The following is a 16826-nucleotide window of genomic DNA, read 5'->3' as shown; positions in this document are numbered from 1 at the left end:
TTTCCCAGGCTGTACAGAATCCTTTCTCCTTTCCGATTCCATTTCCCTGGAGTCCCTTGCAGCCTCTCCTCTTTGGGCATGGGGGGGTTTGAGCCGAAAGGAGAGACTTTCAGGGCCCAGCCGTCTTCCCTGCTTGGCAGGATCCTCCATTCGAAGGTGTGAACCATGCTTTGAAGGTCCAGTTTTGGGGGTTTCCTTTGTGTGTGTGTGTACACACACTCATGCATGCTAAATCCTGTTTCACGATTAAAGAAGGCCAAGGAATCCTGAGGCCATATGCTTTTATTTTTAGCTTACCCCAAAGTCTGAGTTCTCTGAACAGATTGCAAAGTTGTTTCAATCTGTTTATTTATTTATTTGCTTGCTTGTTATATCACATTTGCTAGGGCCCTGTCCGACTGCATAACAACTCTGGCAATGGTAAGAAACAAATGGAGAGCAGCAAAAAAAGCAGAAAGTGTCTAAAGCCAGCATCCGGTCAGGCTTCCCACCAGGGGCCCATCGCCACCCCCACCCAAGGCCGGCCTGAACGAGGGGCCTGCGTGAACAGAGAAGCCCCACCTGACAGGGCCGTGGTTAGTGGACTCTGAAAACTCGCCAGGGTAATTATGGAAGGGCCTCGCGGTTCAGGTGCTCAGTGCCCACGTTTGGCGCTCTGAAAGAAAATGTGGGCCCGTCTTCTGGGTCAAACGGGGGACTTCTGGGCCCAGCCTCTTCCGGGGGGGCTGTCTTTTGAGCTCTCTTTGCATGTGGTCTCCCTCCCTGCCTCTGCGATCCCCCCCTTTCTTAGCCAAATGCGTCTCCTGGCACCCCCTCTAGATTCAGTCGTACTATTTGCTTGTCTGGATTATAAAATGTGATTGTGGTGCTCCCAGAACATTTTCCTTTAGGATCCAGCCGGCCAGCAGGGTCATCGGTGTCTTTTGGACCCACAGCCCCACCCTGGGTGTGCTGTGCAACCGGCAGCTTGTGCACCCACGTCTGGCTCCCCTCTGCCTTCCTTTCGCTGTTTGCTTGGGCATCAGGGCGATGGACGAGGGCCGGGCACAGGGCCTTCTGCAGGCAGCGCTGAGCCTCTGTGGAGAGCCAGCTGGCTTGGCTTGAAGCGCAAGGGAGGCAGCGCTGAGCCCCAGGCAGAACCGAACGGGAGCTTAAAGCAAGAGGGCCCTGGGAAGAAACGGCCTCTGTGCCTTCATTAAGGGAAAACAGAAGACGCCAGCTTCTCTCTTGGCTGCCAAGGGGTGCCCCTGGGCGTAACCGGTGAAGCTGCCTAGTCTCTAATCAAGACCCAGAGGTCTTGCCCCTTATTCCACGCACAGGGCACCGTCCGTTGACCCGCCACTCCGGGTTCTGGTTTCAGCAGCCGGCTTTGTTCAGCTGAGCCCAGCCTGCTTCCAGTGGGCAAACTCCAGAGTACGCGTTGATGCGCCTTCCCCAGTTGCGGCCTGCAGGGCATCCGTCACCAGCACAGTCACTGGGGGGCATGTGGGGGGCACCTTGGCCGAGTCAGCCATGTTGAGACAACACACGGAAACTCCAGTAGAAGCCATGATGTGATGTGAACAGTTTCTAGGGGCTCCTTCCGTTTTGTGTGTCTGTGTGTGGGGGGGTACAGTGAAGATCCAGGCAGGAGAGACTCCTCTGGCCTCCCTTTTGGAGGTCAGCAGGAAGGGGCTGCCATCTTCCCAGTGCCCCCAGCCTGTCCTTCAAGAGCCGGTGGAAGCAGCCCCTTGTGGCATGTGGCAGTCACTTACCCTGTGGCTCATTGGCTTCGTGGGCTCGGCTCTCCGGGTGCCTGTGGAGGGAGTTGCTGGGCCGTCACTCGCCCCATCAATCTCCCCCTAGTGGCGTGCTCGGGGTCAGAGGGCGACCCGCTCCTGATCTCTCACACTGCCCCTAGTCACTGTCTGTCTGCTTCACCTTGGAAATGTGGCGGCTCCAGTTTCATTCCTGTGCCACAGAGGGGCGCCCTTCTCGGGGTCACAGAGGGAGTTAAGCTGGCACATTGTGGGTGCTGAGCATGGGGTTTGCCAGGAGAGAAACGAGAGCCTGGCCTTTTGGCTCTGGATCCACCTGCACAGGTGAGCCAAGAGAAGCCGTGCGTGCGTATGTGCGTGCGTGTGTGTGTGTGTGTGTGTGTGTGTGTGTGTGTATGTAGCTGTTGTCTGTCCTGGCTTGGAAAGTTAGTGGCCTTCCTAAGTGGGGGGAGCATCCCCCACCACCCTGGCCCTGCCGTGCCGCTCCTCCATCAGCCGCTGGGGGGGGGGATGTGGTGACAGGTGACCAATGAGCTGCAGTCAGCGTGTCCCCCTCCCTCGTGCCCAGGAGGGACTGCAGGACCCTTCCCCCCTCCCCGCACAGACCCTGCCGCTCTGCCGAACAGATGGCCTCATTGTCTGCCGCCCTCTTTCTCAGCAGCCCCCTGAGGCCAAAGCTGCGAGGAGATCCCCACCATGGAGGAGGACCCAGGTTTGCCTTGCCTTCCCCCTCTTCCCCGGCAGACCTTTGCTCCCCCCAGTGGCCGGCCAGGGAGGCCCTTAGGGGAGGGGGAAGAGGAGGGCGGGGGGGGGTTGCTCGGAGCTCATAAAGCAGAGTCCGGAGGTGGAGTCCAGAGGTGGAGGTGGCGGGGAGGGTCCCCAGGATAGCCGGGTCTACCTGCCAGCCCGAGGGAGACCCACTCGGCCCCAGGCTATGTCCAGAAGGACGTCCCCCTGGCAAGGGTTAGGGTCCCCCCCAGTTGAGGGGCTGGGCTGGGAAACACCCACTGCGGAATTAGTGTAGGAATTCAGGGCCGAGAGAAACGGGATTGGCAGCCTCCCTCCCGGCTGTTAGTCGTCCTCTGTCGGGTTTTTTTAGAGCGACTCTTTGAGGGGAAAACTTTGCCTCTTCCTCTTGAGAAAGAAACCCCTGGCTTTGGGGTCTGAAACAGGCTGCCCTCCTTGCACTGCCTCGGATGCCCACCCGGGCAAGACCCTCCAGCGTGGGGATGAGTGAGGGCCCAGCGCAAGCGAGGAGAATGCAGACCGGGTAGAGCAGAAGTGAGATTAGATTGGACAGCTACGTGAGCATGTTCAGTAATTTAATTGCAATTCATTTCTGCTGCTCCCGGCGGGTTTTTAAATTTTTTATTTTCCTCCTTTGGCTACACAGTGGTGAATTCCGTAGAGGGTCTGTAGCTGAGCATCTGGTGGTCCGCAGGTGAACTCCTAGGTTGTGTGCGCCGGCCGGCTTTTCCCTTCGGTTCAATTCTGCCATTCCGGCGTCCTTTGGCTTCGCCGGCCCTGCTTGGGGTGGCTGCAGCCGGATCCTTTGGGCGTTGCTGCCATCAGACTCCTAAAGGAGGGGGGCTGCCAGCAGGGAGGGGCTGGAGCAGAACCACGCAGAGGCCTGAGCTGGCCAACAGCGGACAGAGATTAATTGGAGCAAGCTCTGTTGAGCATCCCAGTCGATGAGGCGCCAAGAGCCCCCAGGTGAAGGGAGGGGGCGTTGTTGCTCTCCAGGTGGGTAATGACCAGCCACCCCCCTCCCCAATGCCCATCATCCTCGGCTGCTCTGCTTGAGTACCCAGCCTTTGGGGCTCTTGCCCAGGATGAGCTGATCTGCAAAGGAGATCTGCCTGTCGGTGTGATGAATCCGCCCCTGCTCGCTCGGCGCAGAAGGCGACCGACTTCCTCTCTGCCGCTGGATCTCCTAGCTCAGATTGGCCGGCTGGCACCCTTCGCCCAGTCAGGGCCCTCCTCAGGAATCGGAAAAGGAGGAGCTGCTGCTTGGGCGGCACCTATTTTATAGCTGCAGGATGGAAAGCGAGGATGCCATAAACTGGTTCCAATTTCCTGTTATTTCTACTGGTGAAATATGTTAAATGTGTTTGTGGGTGAATAAGATGCACCTAACAGGTTCGATTTTTGGGTGAGAAACCGTATTTTGTGCGAGTGAGCAAGTTTGTAAATGGAAAGCAGTTTTCACCTCTTCCCATTTCTGTGGCTGCCTCTACAACTGTGGAGAACGGCAACAGCGTGAGGCGACCGGCTGCCTAGTTGTCAGCAGCTTCTCCAGGCTGCCAAGGCCGGTGTCGGCCGGACATGTCAGCTGTTCCTCTGACCGGCTCCAGAGCTTCTCTGCCTCTCAATTAGCAGCACCCGCTCCGGGCGGCCCTTTCTCCTGACAGAGCCGGCCCAGCCTGGCTACATAACAAGATGGATTCGGGCTCCAAGTTGGGAGCCAGAGGAGGGGAGGAGGGGAGGACCGTTGCTTGTCACACCTGCGGCTGGACCTGCCTGGACCCCATCGCTGCTTTGGGCCCGCCCGGCCCCCAGCGCCCACGAGGGTGGGGGCAGGCCCAGGTTGCAAAATCGGGGCGGGGGACGGACTCTTTAGAGGCAGCCCAGAAGGGCTCATCTCCCTTTCCGGCCCCCTCCTGCCGCTCTGGGCACAACCTGCCCCTTGCCCATGGGGAGAAAGTTGCCCAGGGTCACCCAGACTCTGCCCCACCACCACAAAATGCGGCTGTTATTTTTCCAGAAACAGTGTCTTCCTTTCTCACCTTCCTCCTGTAGATAATTTAACCTCTGGGGGCTTCCTAACAAGCTGTGTTTGTCCACATTGCCCCCCCCCAAATGGTAGGTAATGACCCCCTTGCAAGCCCCCCCCCCACCATACTCTGCTCGATCCAGGCACTCTGCCTTTGTCTCCCCCTCCTCTGCATCTCCCTTGCCTTTTCTTTTTACTTACTGGGGGGGGGGGAGAAGCAGTGCTGCTGTAGGATAAATTAATTTCCTGCCCGTTTCCCTGGCGGTGTGTGTGGCGTGAATGGCCCCCGGGAGGATCCTGTCTTTAGCGCTGATAAACCACCCCTGGCAGTGTCGCCATCCACACCTGAGAACGGCTGAGGATTGTGTGTGTTAGGGGGGAACCCCTGCCAAGTAATTAGAAGCTTTGACGTGCCCCATTTCTCGGTCCCCCATGGGGCTGCCTGGAGGGAGCAAACTAAGTGGGGGTTTGGGGGGGGGCTTTTTTATGGCATCTGGTTCTTATGCCGGGGGGGGAGGGGCACCAGTAACCCCTTCACCCTTGCATTTATTTATGCATATGCCGGCCCATCACCAGCGACACTGTTTCGAACTGGCCGTGCCTCTGTGTGTGTGTCCTTGTGCCTCGAAGAGATGTGTGTGAATGCTCTTCCTTTGAAACCAGCGAGGCTTGGGTTGATCATGGCCAGAATAGAAACTCCCATGGGTTGCAGTGGCTCCCTCGGCTGAATCTGGCAGTGAACATATGCAATGCTCCTTCCTCCTCTGTTTCACAACAGCCTGGTGAGGTGGGCTGGGCTGAGTGTGTGACTGGCCCAGGGTTGCCCAGCAGGCTTTCGTGGCGAAGGCAAGAGTGGAACTGCCCGTCTCCCGCTTTCAAGCCTGGTGCCTTGGCTGCTGTCCTTTCAGCTCTGCTTGGTCGCTTTTGGTCTTATTTTTTTTTAACGGCTGAAGCTCCTTGGCCCAAAAACACCTCATGCTGGTTGTCTGAATCGGTGTGAGGAAGCCGCCGCCGGGGGTGTCCGCAGTCGCCTCCTGGGCCACGCAGGGGCTGGTTGAGGAGAAAGCTTTCGCTCTTGGCAGTTGGGCGGTTTGGCCGACTTCGAATCCGGGGCTAATTTATGAAGCCTGACAATGGCTTTTGCCTTCTTCTGTTTTCCCCGTTTCTGCAGCAAAAGTTCGCCCTCCCGACCAGCCCACAGATGCACCTGCCGGGAGGATATTCCGGCCGGGGTGTAAATTCAGCTGAGGTCTTATAAAAAGCCCAATCGGCCACTCAGCTGCAAATCTGCCAGGACGCTTTTTAAGCACGGCTGAATGAAGCACAGAGGCCCTTTTCAGCTCGGAACAAAAACAACTCAGGGAAATAACTTTTTCTCCCCTGGGTACCAATCAATCCTCCTTGCGCAGTTCCGGAAAGCCTTTAAGCTGACGGAAAGTGGCATTTTGCAATGTGTTGCTGCCACAAAACATGGAAATAAGCGCTGGTTTCAGTAGCAGAATAACGGAGTTGGAAGGGACCTTGGAGGTCTTCTAGTCCAGCCCCCTGCTCAAGCAGGAGACCTGATACCATCCCGGACAAATGGCTGTCCATTCTCTTCTTGAAGACCTCCAGTGATGGAGCACCCACAACTTCTGGAGGCAAGCAGTTCCGCTGGCTAATTGCTCTGTCTGAAAATTTCCCCTTAATTCTAGGTTGGGTCTCCCCTTGGTTAGCCTTACCAGAGACCAGTCTGGGCCCAGGCAAGAGAGCCCCTTCGCCTGGTCTTCAGCTGCTCTGCAGAGAGGGGTGCTGTGTTTGGGGTTAGGCATCTTCCTTGCTCCCCCAGAAGGGACAGGGATCTCTTTCCCTTCCCTCCTACCTTCTTGAAGCTCCATCACCAACCCTTTGCCCCTCCTGGGCTGCTCAAGCGACCCCTCTGCATTCACCCAGCAGCCGGAAGGCCCAGGCAGCAGGAGTTCTCCCGGGGGCCTCTCCAGCAGCCCTGGGGGGGGGTGAAGTTCCCCCCGGTTGGACTGGCTGGGGGGACTCCGGAGCCCGTCCTCCTCGCCTTACTCATGGGAAGCGTAATGCCCAGATCCTAAAGCCACACCAATGTCTTTATTCGGGAGCATTTTTTTGCTCCCCATTTTTATTGGGGAGGGGAATTGCACGCAGCAATTGAAACCCAGCAAATTGGATTAATCAATCCAGTTGTCCCCCTTTTGATGAACACCTTCTTTTTAATGAAGAAAACACGCGTGGGGATTCAATTATCAGTCGAGTCAGGAAAAGGGTGCTGGATTGGTTGATTTGATTAAGCTGCACAAACAATTAGCCCTCTTATTAATTTTTCTTACTCCTGGATGTCAAAAGACATTTTCTGATACGATTCTATTCCTGCATCATCCTTCGCCCAAAGAGTCCAAGATTCATCCCGGCGATTGCTCTGCAGCTGATAGTTTCTGCCACCGTCTTGCAAACTCCAGAGCGTCAGATGTGGAATCTGCAGAGAGGATTTTAGCGTGTCCAGCAGTCTTTTCCGCACAAGGGCTGTTTCGTTCTGCAAGCCCCCTGGGTGGATTTGCGTTCCTTTGGGAGCTGGATATTTTTCATGGTTCGAGAGGTCCTCAACTGCAGCCGCAGCACAGAGGCAGCTTGCCCCGCAGCCCCCTCCCCGAGAATCCCATTTCCAAGCCCCACATCCTTGGATTTCCTGGTGGTGCCACCTAAGGGCCGCTGGAGGTGGGATCTTGGCCGCAGCATCCCTCCTGGTCGCCCCCAGGGTGGACTAAACCTGTCTCCTTGCCTGGTGGTCTCTTCAACCACCCCCTGCTAATCGGGTCTGACCTGACTTCCCTTTTTCAAGGTCAACTGTGTGCTGCCACCTGCTGGGTGCCATTACGAAATCATCTCTTCCTCCTCCTCCTCCTCCTCCTCAGCCAGTTCCCTCACTGGAGGTTCCCAAGAAAAGACTGGACGGTCAAGGCATGTCCAGCAAATCCTTCCGAAATACAAGTCCATAAATCAGCCGACAAGCTTCCCGGGGCTGTGATTGACGCTGCTGCGTGTTGGATGTTCCTTCACCGTGTTGTTTCCCATCCCTTTGGAGGGAAGACAGAAACTCTTTATGAAAAGCTAAAATCCATCTCTGTGTGAGTGAGCTTGAAAGAAGCTTGACCTGAAAAATCCCCACTTTTGAAAAAGGAGGGCAGTGTTTGAATTCATGATGACAAAACGGGGGATTGTTCCTGCAGCTGCATCTGATATCGGAGAATGTTAAATGAACGACTAAAATGTCTTGAGTTTCATTCAGTTTCATTTCAGCGAGGTGAACAAAGAGGTACAAAAATTCAGATCTGGGGATGTTTCCTTCCATCCTCAGCCGAGTGTCTGCGAATTTGCAAGAACTCGGTGTTGGCTTCCCTCTCCCCCTGATGAGCAAGCCGAGGGAAGCCTTTCAAAACGCCCTCCAATCTCAAAGACCCGACCCTTAGCCGGGGTGTTTCGGGAGAACCTTGCCCGAAATTTCTCCTGCGCTTTTCCCGACCGGTTCTCCTTCGGTTTGGTGAAAGTGAGTTTACTTTTGAAGGGGGAGAGAATTTTAGTGGCATTAGGACATTTACTGAAACGAGTTGTGTGAATGCCACACTCGTAGTATCCCTGAGCAGGTGTGTGGCCCACCGGGGGTGGCCGAAGGCACCTGCAGCATCCCTTACCGTGATGCGCTGGCTGGGGCTGCTGGCAGCTGTCCTGCAGCAACATCTGGAGGGCTGGGTCTCAGCCGACCTTTGGCCCCCCGGGAGCCCAGGACAGGCGGGCAGCTCTCCGTGGTGCTGAAGCAGCCCTTCCCTCATCCGGGACACTCTGTGCTGGCTCCCATCCTGGGGCAGCTGCCGGGACCTGTCCTTGGAAAGCCATCCAGTATTGGCTTGTGGGCAAGGATTTGCGCTCAGACGGGAAGTGGATCTGTTCCAAAATATGCACATTGTGACTCTTGTTCAGGGGTCCAGTAAATGGACGCTGGCTTTATGTCTATGGGGATTCTCGGTCTGCCCAGTCCTGGTTGAGGCAGAACTGAAGCTGCTTCTTAGAGGAGAAGCGCAACGTCTTCAAGGAAAACACAACACAATTTCTGCTTCTTAGATGGTAACCAAGGGGCTTATTTTTACTTTTATATATCGCCACTTCTTGGGGTATTGGTGGATCAGAACAAAAAACAGGTTAGGGCAATTAAACAGGCACGGCAAATTAAAATGAAAAGCAGGATAAGGCAAGCATTGGGCCACCACTGTCCAGCGCGAAATCTCTCCGAATTAACCCGGGGGAACCGGAGCCGCCAGGGAGAGCCCGTCCCTCCTGGCCTTCTGCTCCAGATGGGGGTGCAAGTGCCCCATGTTTGCACCAAGTTGCCTTCTAGGAAACGACTCTAAAAGCTGCGTGGTTCTTATTTGTCCAGGGCTTTCAGGGTTGTTGGGGTTTGCTGTTTTTTTAGCCAGGCTCTCGTATTATTGATCCAATGCTTTAAGATGCAAACGGGACGGCCTGCCATTTTTTGCAAAGAAATGGATGCACTGCTTTAGATGCTGAAATGCCTTGTTAGAACTTGAGTCGAAATTATGCTGAACTAACAGCTCCATGATACCCTGGGATACAAAGAAATAATCTAGGCTTTAGTGGTTTAGCAACAAACACGTTTCCTCCTTGCCACCCACCAAACTGCAGAAGGTGTGAGAAAGAGAGAAACATCAGCACGGGAAAGAATGAGGGGAGGAAAGAACTCCAGACACCCTGAATCGAGTTGGAAGGGACCTTGGAGGTCTTCTAGTCCAACCCCCTCCTCAAACAGGGGGCCACTGACTGTATCCACCAGGCGGATGGCTTGTCTTTACTTGGGCCTGAGCTTGGAGAGGCACGGCTGGCTTCCTCTGCACCTCCATCAGGAGCACGGGCGGGGGGGAGGGATGGGGGGAGGAGGTTGGGGCTCCTCCCTGCCTTGAACTCTCTCATCGTGGCTCTTGCAACCTGGAAATTCCCCCTCTGTCCCCCTCCCCATTTCTGTTTTTTTTCCACTAGTCAAAAACTGGTTAGAAAAGAGTTTTTTGTCAGGAGTGTTTGCTTGCCGAGTGAGCGATGTTGGGGGGGCTCCTCCCCCCCCTCGACCAGGTCAGGAGGGCCATTTGCCAAAAAGGCTCACTGGGGGGGGGCTTTTCCCACGCCACATCCCTGCCGTGATCCTCCCCTCGCCTGTGAGGGGGCGAGAGGGGCCCACAGCCTGAAAAGGTTTCTGCAGAGTCCCTGAAAGGGGGGGGCGCTTTCTTCTCTGCCAAAGACTTCACGAGGCTCTTCTTTTGGGGGGCACAGCATGCAGAACAGCAGAAGCAAGGAGTCCTTGGCTTATGACCACGGGGGGGGGGGTTCTAAAATTTCTGCTGCTGAGCCAGGAGGTTGTTAAGTGAGCCACACCTGAGTTTACGACCTTTTTTGCCAGGGTTGTTAAGCAGATCGTTGCAGTTGTTAAGCGAACCAGGCAGTAGTTAAGCAAATCCTGCCTCAGCTTCACTTGTCTGGGAAGTCTGGGTGCCGCCACGGTTGCACATCCGTGCCAATTCCAGGCACCCAGAGTGCGACTGAGTTTGGGGGGGCTGCAGCGGTCGTAAGTCTGAGGCGACTGATGTCCTCTTCCCTTCCAAGGGCGAAAAAGGGCTCCGTCGTCCACCTGGGGTCGGTAGGCAAAGCAGAGCATGCCACGGGCCTGCTGTCGCCGCATAGCGAGAGCGAGGCCCCCCAGTCTTCATGGCGTTGGCGAAGGGACCAATTAGAGCAGGGAGCTATTTCATTCCGACTGGGACGATTCTTGCCCTGGACCCCTCCCAGCTCTGCAGAGGTTCAGTCCAGCCCTTCCAACCTGTTTTGCAGACCCAGTGATTTGGGGGCCAAATGGGGCTCCTGCTCCCCCCCCCCATTGCAGCCCTCTGAATCAGAGCGGGGCCCTCCTCCTCCTCCCCCCTTTCGCCCTCCTGGATTGCAGACAGCCCTGGGGCCTGTCCCCCCCCCCGAAAAAAAGAACAAAAGGGAGGGAGGAAAAGCTCCTGACGGCCGCTGCCCCCCTCCCTCCCCCTCCGGGAGAGCCGAGCAGGCAGGCAAGTCCGCCGGCTCCCTGGCTCTCCGCCCGCTTCCCACGGAGGCCGGCTGGGCAGGTGAGCGGACCGCGGCCCCGCCGGGCAGCCCGTCCCTGCCCGACAGAGCTTCCGGCTGGCCCGGGCAGAGCGGCGGCGGCGGCGGCACCTGTTGGGCCGGGGCTCCAGGTAGCGCAACCGGCGCTTCCTTCCTTCCCTGCTTCCGGCCGTTTCGGGGAGGAGTCGGGCGGAAGAGAGGGGAGAGTAGCCGCCGCCGCCGTAGCAGGGAAGGACCGGCCGGCCTTCGGAGCACGGCCCCCCCCGGCCCCCGGCATGAAATCGGAGAGCGAGGAGAGCAGGGCGGGTAGGTGGGGGCGGGGGGTGGGCTGCCTCTCGGTCTGCGATCCTTACCGCGGTCGGGGGCTCCGCTTTGGGCCCTCCTGGCAGTCGGGGGGGGGGGCTCCTGGCAGTCGGGGGAGGGGCCGGGGCAGACGGCAGGTCCCGCGCACTCCGTCTTGCTCGCTGCCTTCGCTGTCTCGGGCCTGGGAGGGCCAGGGAAGCCCCTCCGGAAAGCCCGGGGCGGGGGTCTCCCGGCAGCCGGCGGGCGGGAGAAGGCGCCGGAGGGAGTTTCCAAATGGGTAGCCGAGGGGGAGGTGTGGTTTGCGGCAGGGCTCCTGCGGTGAGCGAGTGCCAAACAAAGCTGGCGGGTTTGTGGGACGGTGCCTGCCTTGGAAAGGCGGAGAGGCTGGCTAATCGACCCTCCTTGGCTGCCTCCTTAGCTTTCGCCTTCTCAGCTCGTTGCGTGGCTGGGAGCCGCGGGGACCCTGGTTGGCCGGCCGGGGCCCCCGGGTGGGGCAGAAGCCCTCTGCGGTGGGCCCTGCTGGCCTCTCTTTGGCTCGGGGCTGAGGACACCCGGGCACCCTTACCCGAGGCCGGGCTGCCTCTTCTGCCAGCCAGCGGTGACGGGCACCAGAGTCCTATTCTGCTTCCCCCCTTGCCTGTGGGTCATTTCCGAAGGCGGCAGGAGTCTGGCACGGCCGGCTTTCGCAACGTGGGACCCTCACGGAGGGCCCAGGAGGGTTTCTGATTCAGACCGCTGAGCACGGGGCCGCATTGGCTGCCCCGTGCCAGGATCCAGACTTGGTTCGGTCCAACCTAGCTGATATTCAGGCTCCCTGCATGGCACATGGCCGCCGCCCAAGGCCCCTGTCAATGGATCCATGAGGACTAGGCACTTAGAAGAGGTCAGAAGCGCCACTGCATCTGAGGATGGGGAAACAAAGAGGACTTGTTTGCTTTGTGGTCTGGTTCTCATTTGGACACAGCCTTCCGCTTGCAAACCATTATTTCATTCTTTTGTGGACAGACACACACACACACACACACAGAGAGAGAGAGAGAGGGAGAGGGAGGAAGTTTGTTTCTCTTCTGCAAAGCCCCCTGAATCTTAAAAAAACGCTGCAATAATATTTTTCCCCACGTAGCCCCTCCCCTGCTTGCACCCCACCCCCAGAAAAGTTATACTTTAACAGGGAAAGGCTGGACTTTGTCCCAAGGAGGAGGAGGCAGAAAGTTTTGGGACTGAAGGAAGAAAGCCTTTCTGGAATTTGCTGGGCTGAATAGCAAACTCAGTATTGTACTTGGGGGGGGATGGGAAGGCCCCCTCAAGTGAGGACTTATCCAAACCCTCATAGCAAAAGCTATAAATGGCTCTCCCGGCTGGACCCTCTTTGGGGGAACGTGGACCGTGAGTTGTATTGTTTAGGATGTTGGTCTTGGCAACTCCTCCCCCCCCCACAGAGCAGTGAAGCAGCCTGCACTTTGCACCTGGCCGGCCTTCGTGGCTCTAGTTGCTCTAGTTTTGGAGACGGTGGACGCCACACCCAGATAGGTGCCCTAGTGCCCACGTCGCCCTGGCCTGTTTCAATCTTCCAGGTGGGGCCAGGAGTTTGCTTGGCCCAGGGGGACCCTGGGCAGAGTGCCGTGTGTGTGTGTGTGTGTGTGTGTGTGTGTGTGTGTGTGTGTGTTTAGCCGGGAGGCACAGATATGTTCAGAAAACCACATTCTGCCCTTCCCTGGGCTGCCATCAGCGACCAGCGACCAGTTCAGCGGGTGTGCAGGGATATTTGTCTGTTCTAGTTTTCCATGTCCGGCAGTTTGTTTGGCCAAAGATTGTGCACAGTGTGTTGTGTAGTTAATCTAGTGTCAAACATGTATTTAAAAACCTAAATTTGCTGTCTTAGGGTGACTTAAGAATTCAGTCCTGCTGATCAGGACAGGGAAGGTTTTTCTTCCCTTGTGAGAGATTTTTTGGGGGGGAATCCAAGCACTACACTAGTCCGATAGAGAGGGGTGGGGGGTGGGCTGCCTGCTGGTATAACTCAGCCTTGAACCCAGGACCTCTGGTGCACAAGGTGCCAGAGTGCTTGCAGGAAGGTTGTCTGTTGGCAGAGAAGGGACACCGCTGTGGGACATCCCCTCGGAGAGCATTCCTCCACCGGATCCCGCCTTCTGCCCCACGCCTGCCTGCCTTTCCTGGGGGGGGGGGATGGAATGAAGAACCCGCCCTCATGTTTGGGAATTCTTCTCCTGCATCCCAGGCAGCGTGGGAAAAAGTGGGAGAGACCACTCCTCCCTCCCTCCCTCCCTATGATCTGGCGTTCGCCCAGGGATCGGCTTTCAGGGGAGAGCCTGGGCTGGGGGGGGATTTGGGGGTGTGTGTCTCAGTAGAGCATCATTAAAAATGGCAGAGCCTGGGGCAGGGGGGTCTCTGGAGAGCTGACCCCTTCCCTGGGGCCTGTCTGAGCCACCCCGGGCCCCTAGAGTTGGCTTGCCAAAGAGAGAAAGAAGCCACCCCAAATCCTGCCCCCCACCAACACTCCCTCCCCCCCATCCCAGGTCTCAGATGTTCCCCATCAGGGGGAAAAGCAGAAAAGGGGAACCAGGCCGTCTTCATCAGGGAAGCATCTCAAAAATGCGAGGGGGAGTTTATTGTTTCTTGGCGCTGCTGTTGGTGGGGGTGGAAAGCAGCCAGGAGAGAGACACAACCCCCCCCCCCACACACACACACACGCTGCCCTTCCTGTCCTGCTCAGTTCAAGGAAATTCCACTTGTGGATTCAAATCCCTGGATTTTGGGGGGGGGGGGAAATCCAATCACTTTCTTTTTGGGAGAGGGGAAAAAAACCTAAGTGCTTAAAATGAAAAGGAAACCAGATCTCTTCACTGCTTCCACTGAAGGATCCCCAGTGTGGGGGTGAAGCGGGGTGGGGTGGGGTGGGGTGTCTCCTGACTTTTAAGGGGCTGTGGAGTAGATGGTCCCAGGGACGCCTTTCCCCACCCTGTTGGCCAGGGCAGCCCCTCCAGCTGGCTGATCTTCTCCATGTGGAAACTTGGAAAATGGGTCTGTTCCCCCAAGACTTGGATTCTCCTCTTGCTGGGAAGAAGTTCCAAAGCAGATCTTTTATTTCTTGCCCTGAAGAGGAAGTGCCAGGAATTGGCATGGCGGGGGGGGGCTCCCTATTCTCCAGAGTTGGGGGGGGGAAGGCAAGACTTTGGTTGCTTTGGTATCCAGGTGGCACTACTGGGTATCAGAGAGCAGGGATTAAAAGCACAAACATGTCCCAACATCCCTCCTGCCCAGCTGCAGGCAGGCTGGGGATGATAGGAGTTGGAGTCCCACCCATTTTGAAGCCCCCGGGCCGCGGAAGCAGCTGCCTGCTCAGCTAGAGAGAGGCCCCATTGAGTTCAGTGGGGCTTGCCCCCCAGGAAGTGGATCTATGTCAGATGTTCTCGCCTATTTTTTGGTAGCAAGATGGTGGTGTGCAATTAAAACAGCCCCACAGCCCATAATTACAGGGTGAATGCCAGAAATGCTGAATTTTCTGCAAAGCCACGCCTTCCTGCTGCGCTGCCAGCCCTGAGCCAGAGAAAGCCCTTTCCCCAGCGGAAGGTGGGGGGAAATCTTATTTTTAGTGTTGGCCTTCTCCCCCGTTTCCCCCCTCCCGCCTTTAATTTCACACTCTTCAAAGTCCACAGTCCCTTCTAGCTAGGGGGCATCTCCCCCCACCCACACGGACGGACGAGCTGCACCCCCTCCCCTGCCATCTTTTCCCCAGCCAGCCGCTGTCGCTTGGCCCCTGCCTCTCTTCTCCTCTGGGAAGGGTGGAGGGCAGGAAGCCATTCGCCCCAAGATGCAGTTAATGAGCAAGATGTGGAGTCAGGATTTGCGGGGTGTGTGTGTCTGAGAGAGAGGGGGAGGGGGAGAGAGGGATGAGTCAGCTTGGGAATTTGAATCCAAAGTCATAACTCCAAATAGCCACTAAGCAACCAGTCGTAAACCGAAAGCTACCTTTATACCAGTGTTTCTCAACCTTGCCTACTTTAAGAGGCGTGAACTTCAAGCCCCAGAATTCTGCAGCCCCCAAGCTGGAGTCCAGAATTGCAAAGTGGTCAGTTTGAAAACCACATCTGTGCGTGATGTGCTTTCTGGGTCCCCTTTGAGGAGAGGGGGTGGGCGTGCGAAACCAGGTGCTTTCCCGGTGGCTCAGATGGAGCCTGTCTCTGTCCCATGGGGTCTGCCTTGGGGAATCTTGGTGCTTCCCGTGGGGGGGGGCGAGAGGGGGAGGAAAGGAAGGGAGGGGGAGGAAGAGTCCACTCTCACCACTGCCCTGCATTCCCATTCTCTCTCTCTCTCTCTCTCTCTCTCTCTCTCTCTCTCTGTGTGTCCCCCCACCAGTCCTCCTGCGGGAAGAGGTGAGCCAGCTGCAGGAGGAGATCCACTTGCTCCGCCAAATGAAGGACATGCTGACCAAGGACCTGGAGGAGACGCACGGGGGCAAAGCCACCGAGATCCTCCCCGCCACGGAGCTCAGGGTCCAGCTGGCCCAGAAAGAGCAGGATCTGGCTAGGGCAAAGGAGGCCCTCCAGGGTGAGAGCAACACTTGGTGGCGGGGCTGGGGGCCAAATCCATTCACGTGGGGGTCCCCTTCCGACCTATGGAGAAGAAGCCCCCCCACGTCTCAATTCTTGTAATTAGTAATTTGTTTTAGATTAAATTATTGTGAAAACTCAGCCCACAAAGCGGGCCCATTAATTTTAACAATAAAAGATCCTAATCAATTGAACTAAAGAGGCCATTCTTAGGTGTGGTTTCTCTCTAAATCCTGAAAGGCAATTAAAGTCCACCACCCGGACACCCCCACCACATATTTTCCTGTTGGGGGGGGTTGGGGGTGAAGGTTTTCATCAGAAGTAAGTCTGATTCCCCCGTTGGAAGGAAATTTGCCATCAGATGCTTTTTCCTTCTAGCTGGGGGAGAGCTTTTCTCAGCCTTTTGGGGGACCCCTCCCCCCGTGATCCAGGTTGGAAGACTTTGGCTCCCCTTGAGATTGGGGTCCTTGCTGAAGCCACCCCGTTCCCCCTCCTCTTGGGGGGCTGGGGCAGAAAACTCCCTGATGCAGGTCCCCCCCAGCCCCCCCCCCGGGTGCTGGCATCGGATGGTCCCCGTCCTTTGTAGAGCGGAAGGACCAGCGAGTTGGCAGAGGCACCCCTGATCCCTTGCCAGCGGCTGGGCAGACTCAGGGACATGCATGCAAACGAGGTTTTGCTCCCGGCCTTTGGGATCCTGGAAGAGAAAAGGAGCCGAAATGGCCAGCCGGAGACCCCAGGCACAAGGGCACCAGCAGCGCCCCAAAGGGAGACCCTGGCACCCCAGATTCTGCCAAGGGCCTCCCAGCCATGGGTGAAGGCCAGCACATCCTCCCCGGGCATGAAATGCTGCCCCTGGGAGGCCAGCCAAGCTGGTTACCTACTCCCCGCCCCCACTGCCAGCCTCCCCCCCCAGTTTGTGGTGCTTGGCTTTCTCAAAATGAAATGGGAGCATTTTTGCAGAGCCCCCCCTATTTCCATGGCAACCATGGCCATGTTCTCCCTTCCCTTGGGAGCTGGACATCTTTCAGGCGGTCTTTTGAAAAGATGCCCCTCCCTTCTCTGCCACGATGCCCGGCCCTGGGGCTGGGGGCTTAGTCCCAAACCCTCCTCCTCCCCCCCTTGGCTGCCCTTCCTCATTAAGCAGTTTCTGCATGGATTTGACCTCTCTGGAAGATAAGCAGAAAAGCACCGCCCCCCCCCTCTTGAGGCCCTGCTCATGGAGATGTGTGGGTGGGTGCCTAAGCTAAAGTCCTGTCCCTACTGTAT

The 16826-nt window shown here is 57.0% G+C and overlaps 1 protein-coding gene across 4 annotated transcripts in view; it reads left to right on the top strand.

The window, feature by feature from the left end:
- KAZN (kazrin, periplakin interacting protein) overlaps positions 1 to 16826 on the top strand; it is a 43117-nt gene that overhangs the window by 19052 nt on the left and 7239 nt on the right. For 3 of the 4 annotated variants that reach the window (XM_081341199.1, XM_081341200.1, XM_081341202.1), the window contains one exon: positions 15367 to 15558. In XM_081341199.1, the coding sequence (XP_081197325.1) occupies positions 15367 to 15558 (192 nt within the window). Of the gene's footprint in view, positions 1 to 10867; positions 10993 to 15366; positions 15559 to 16826 lie in introns of those variants that run through there. The other variant, XM_081341201.1, reaches the window with a different exon arrangement.

Source organism: Vipera berus, assembly GCF_964194415.1.
Source record: "Vipera berus genome assembly, chromosome: 17".
NCBI classification, from domain to species: Eukaryota; Metazoa; Chordata; class Lepidosauria; order Squamata; family Viperidae; genus Vipera; species Vipera berus.
This window is presented reverse-complemented; position numbering and strand designations above follow the sequence as displayed.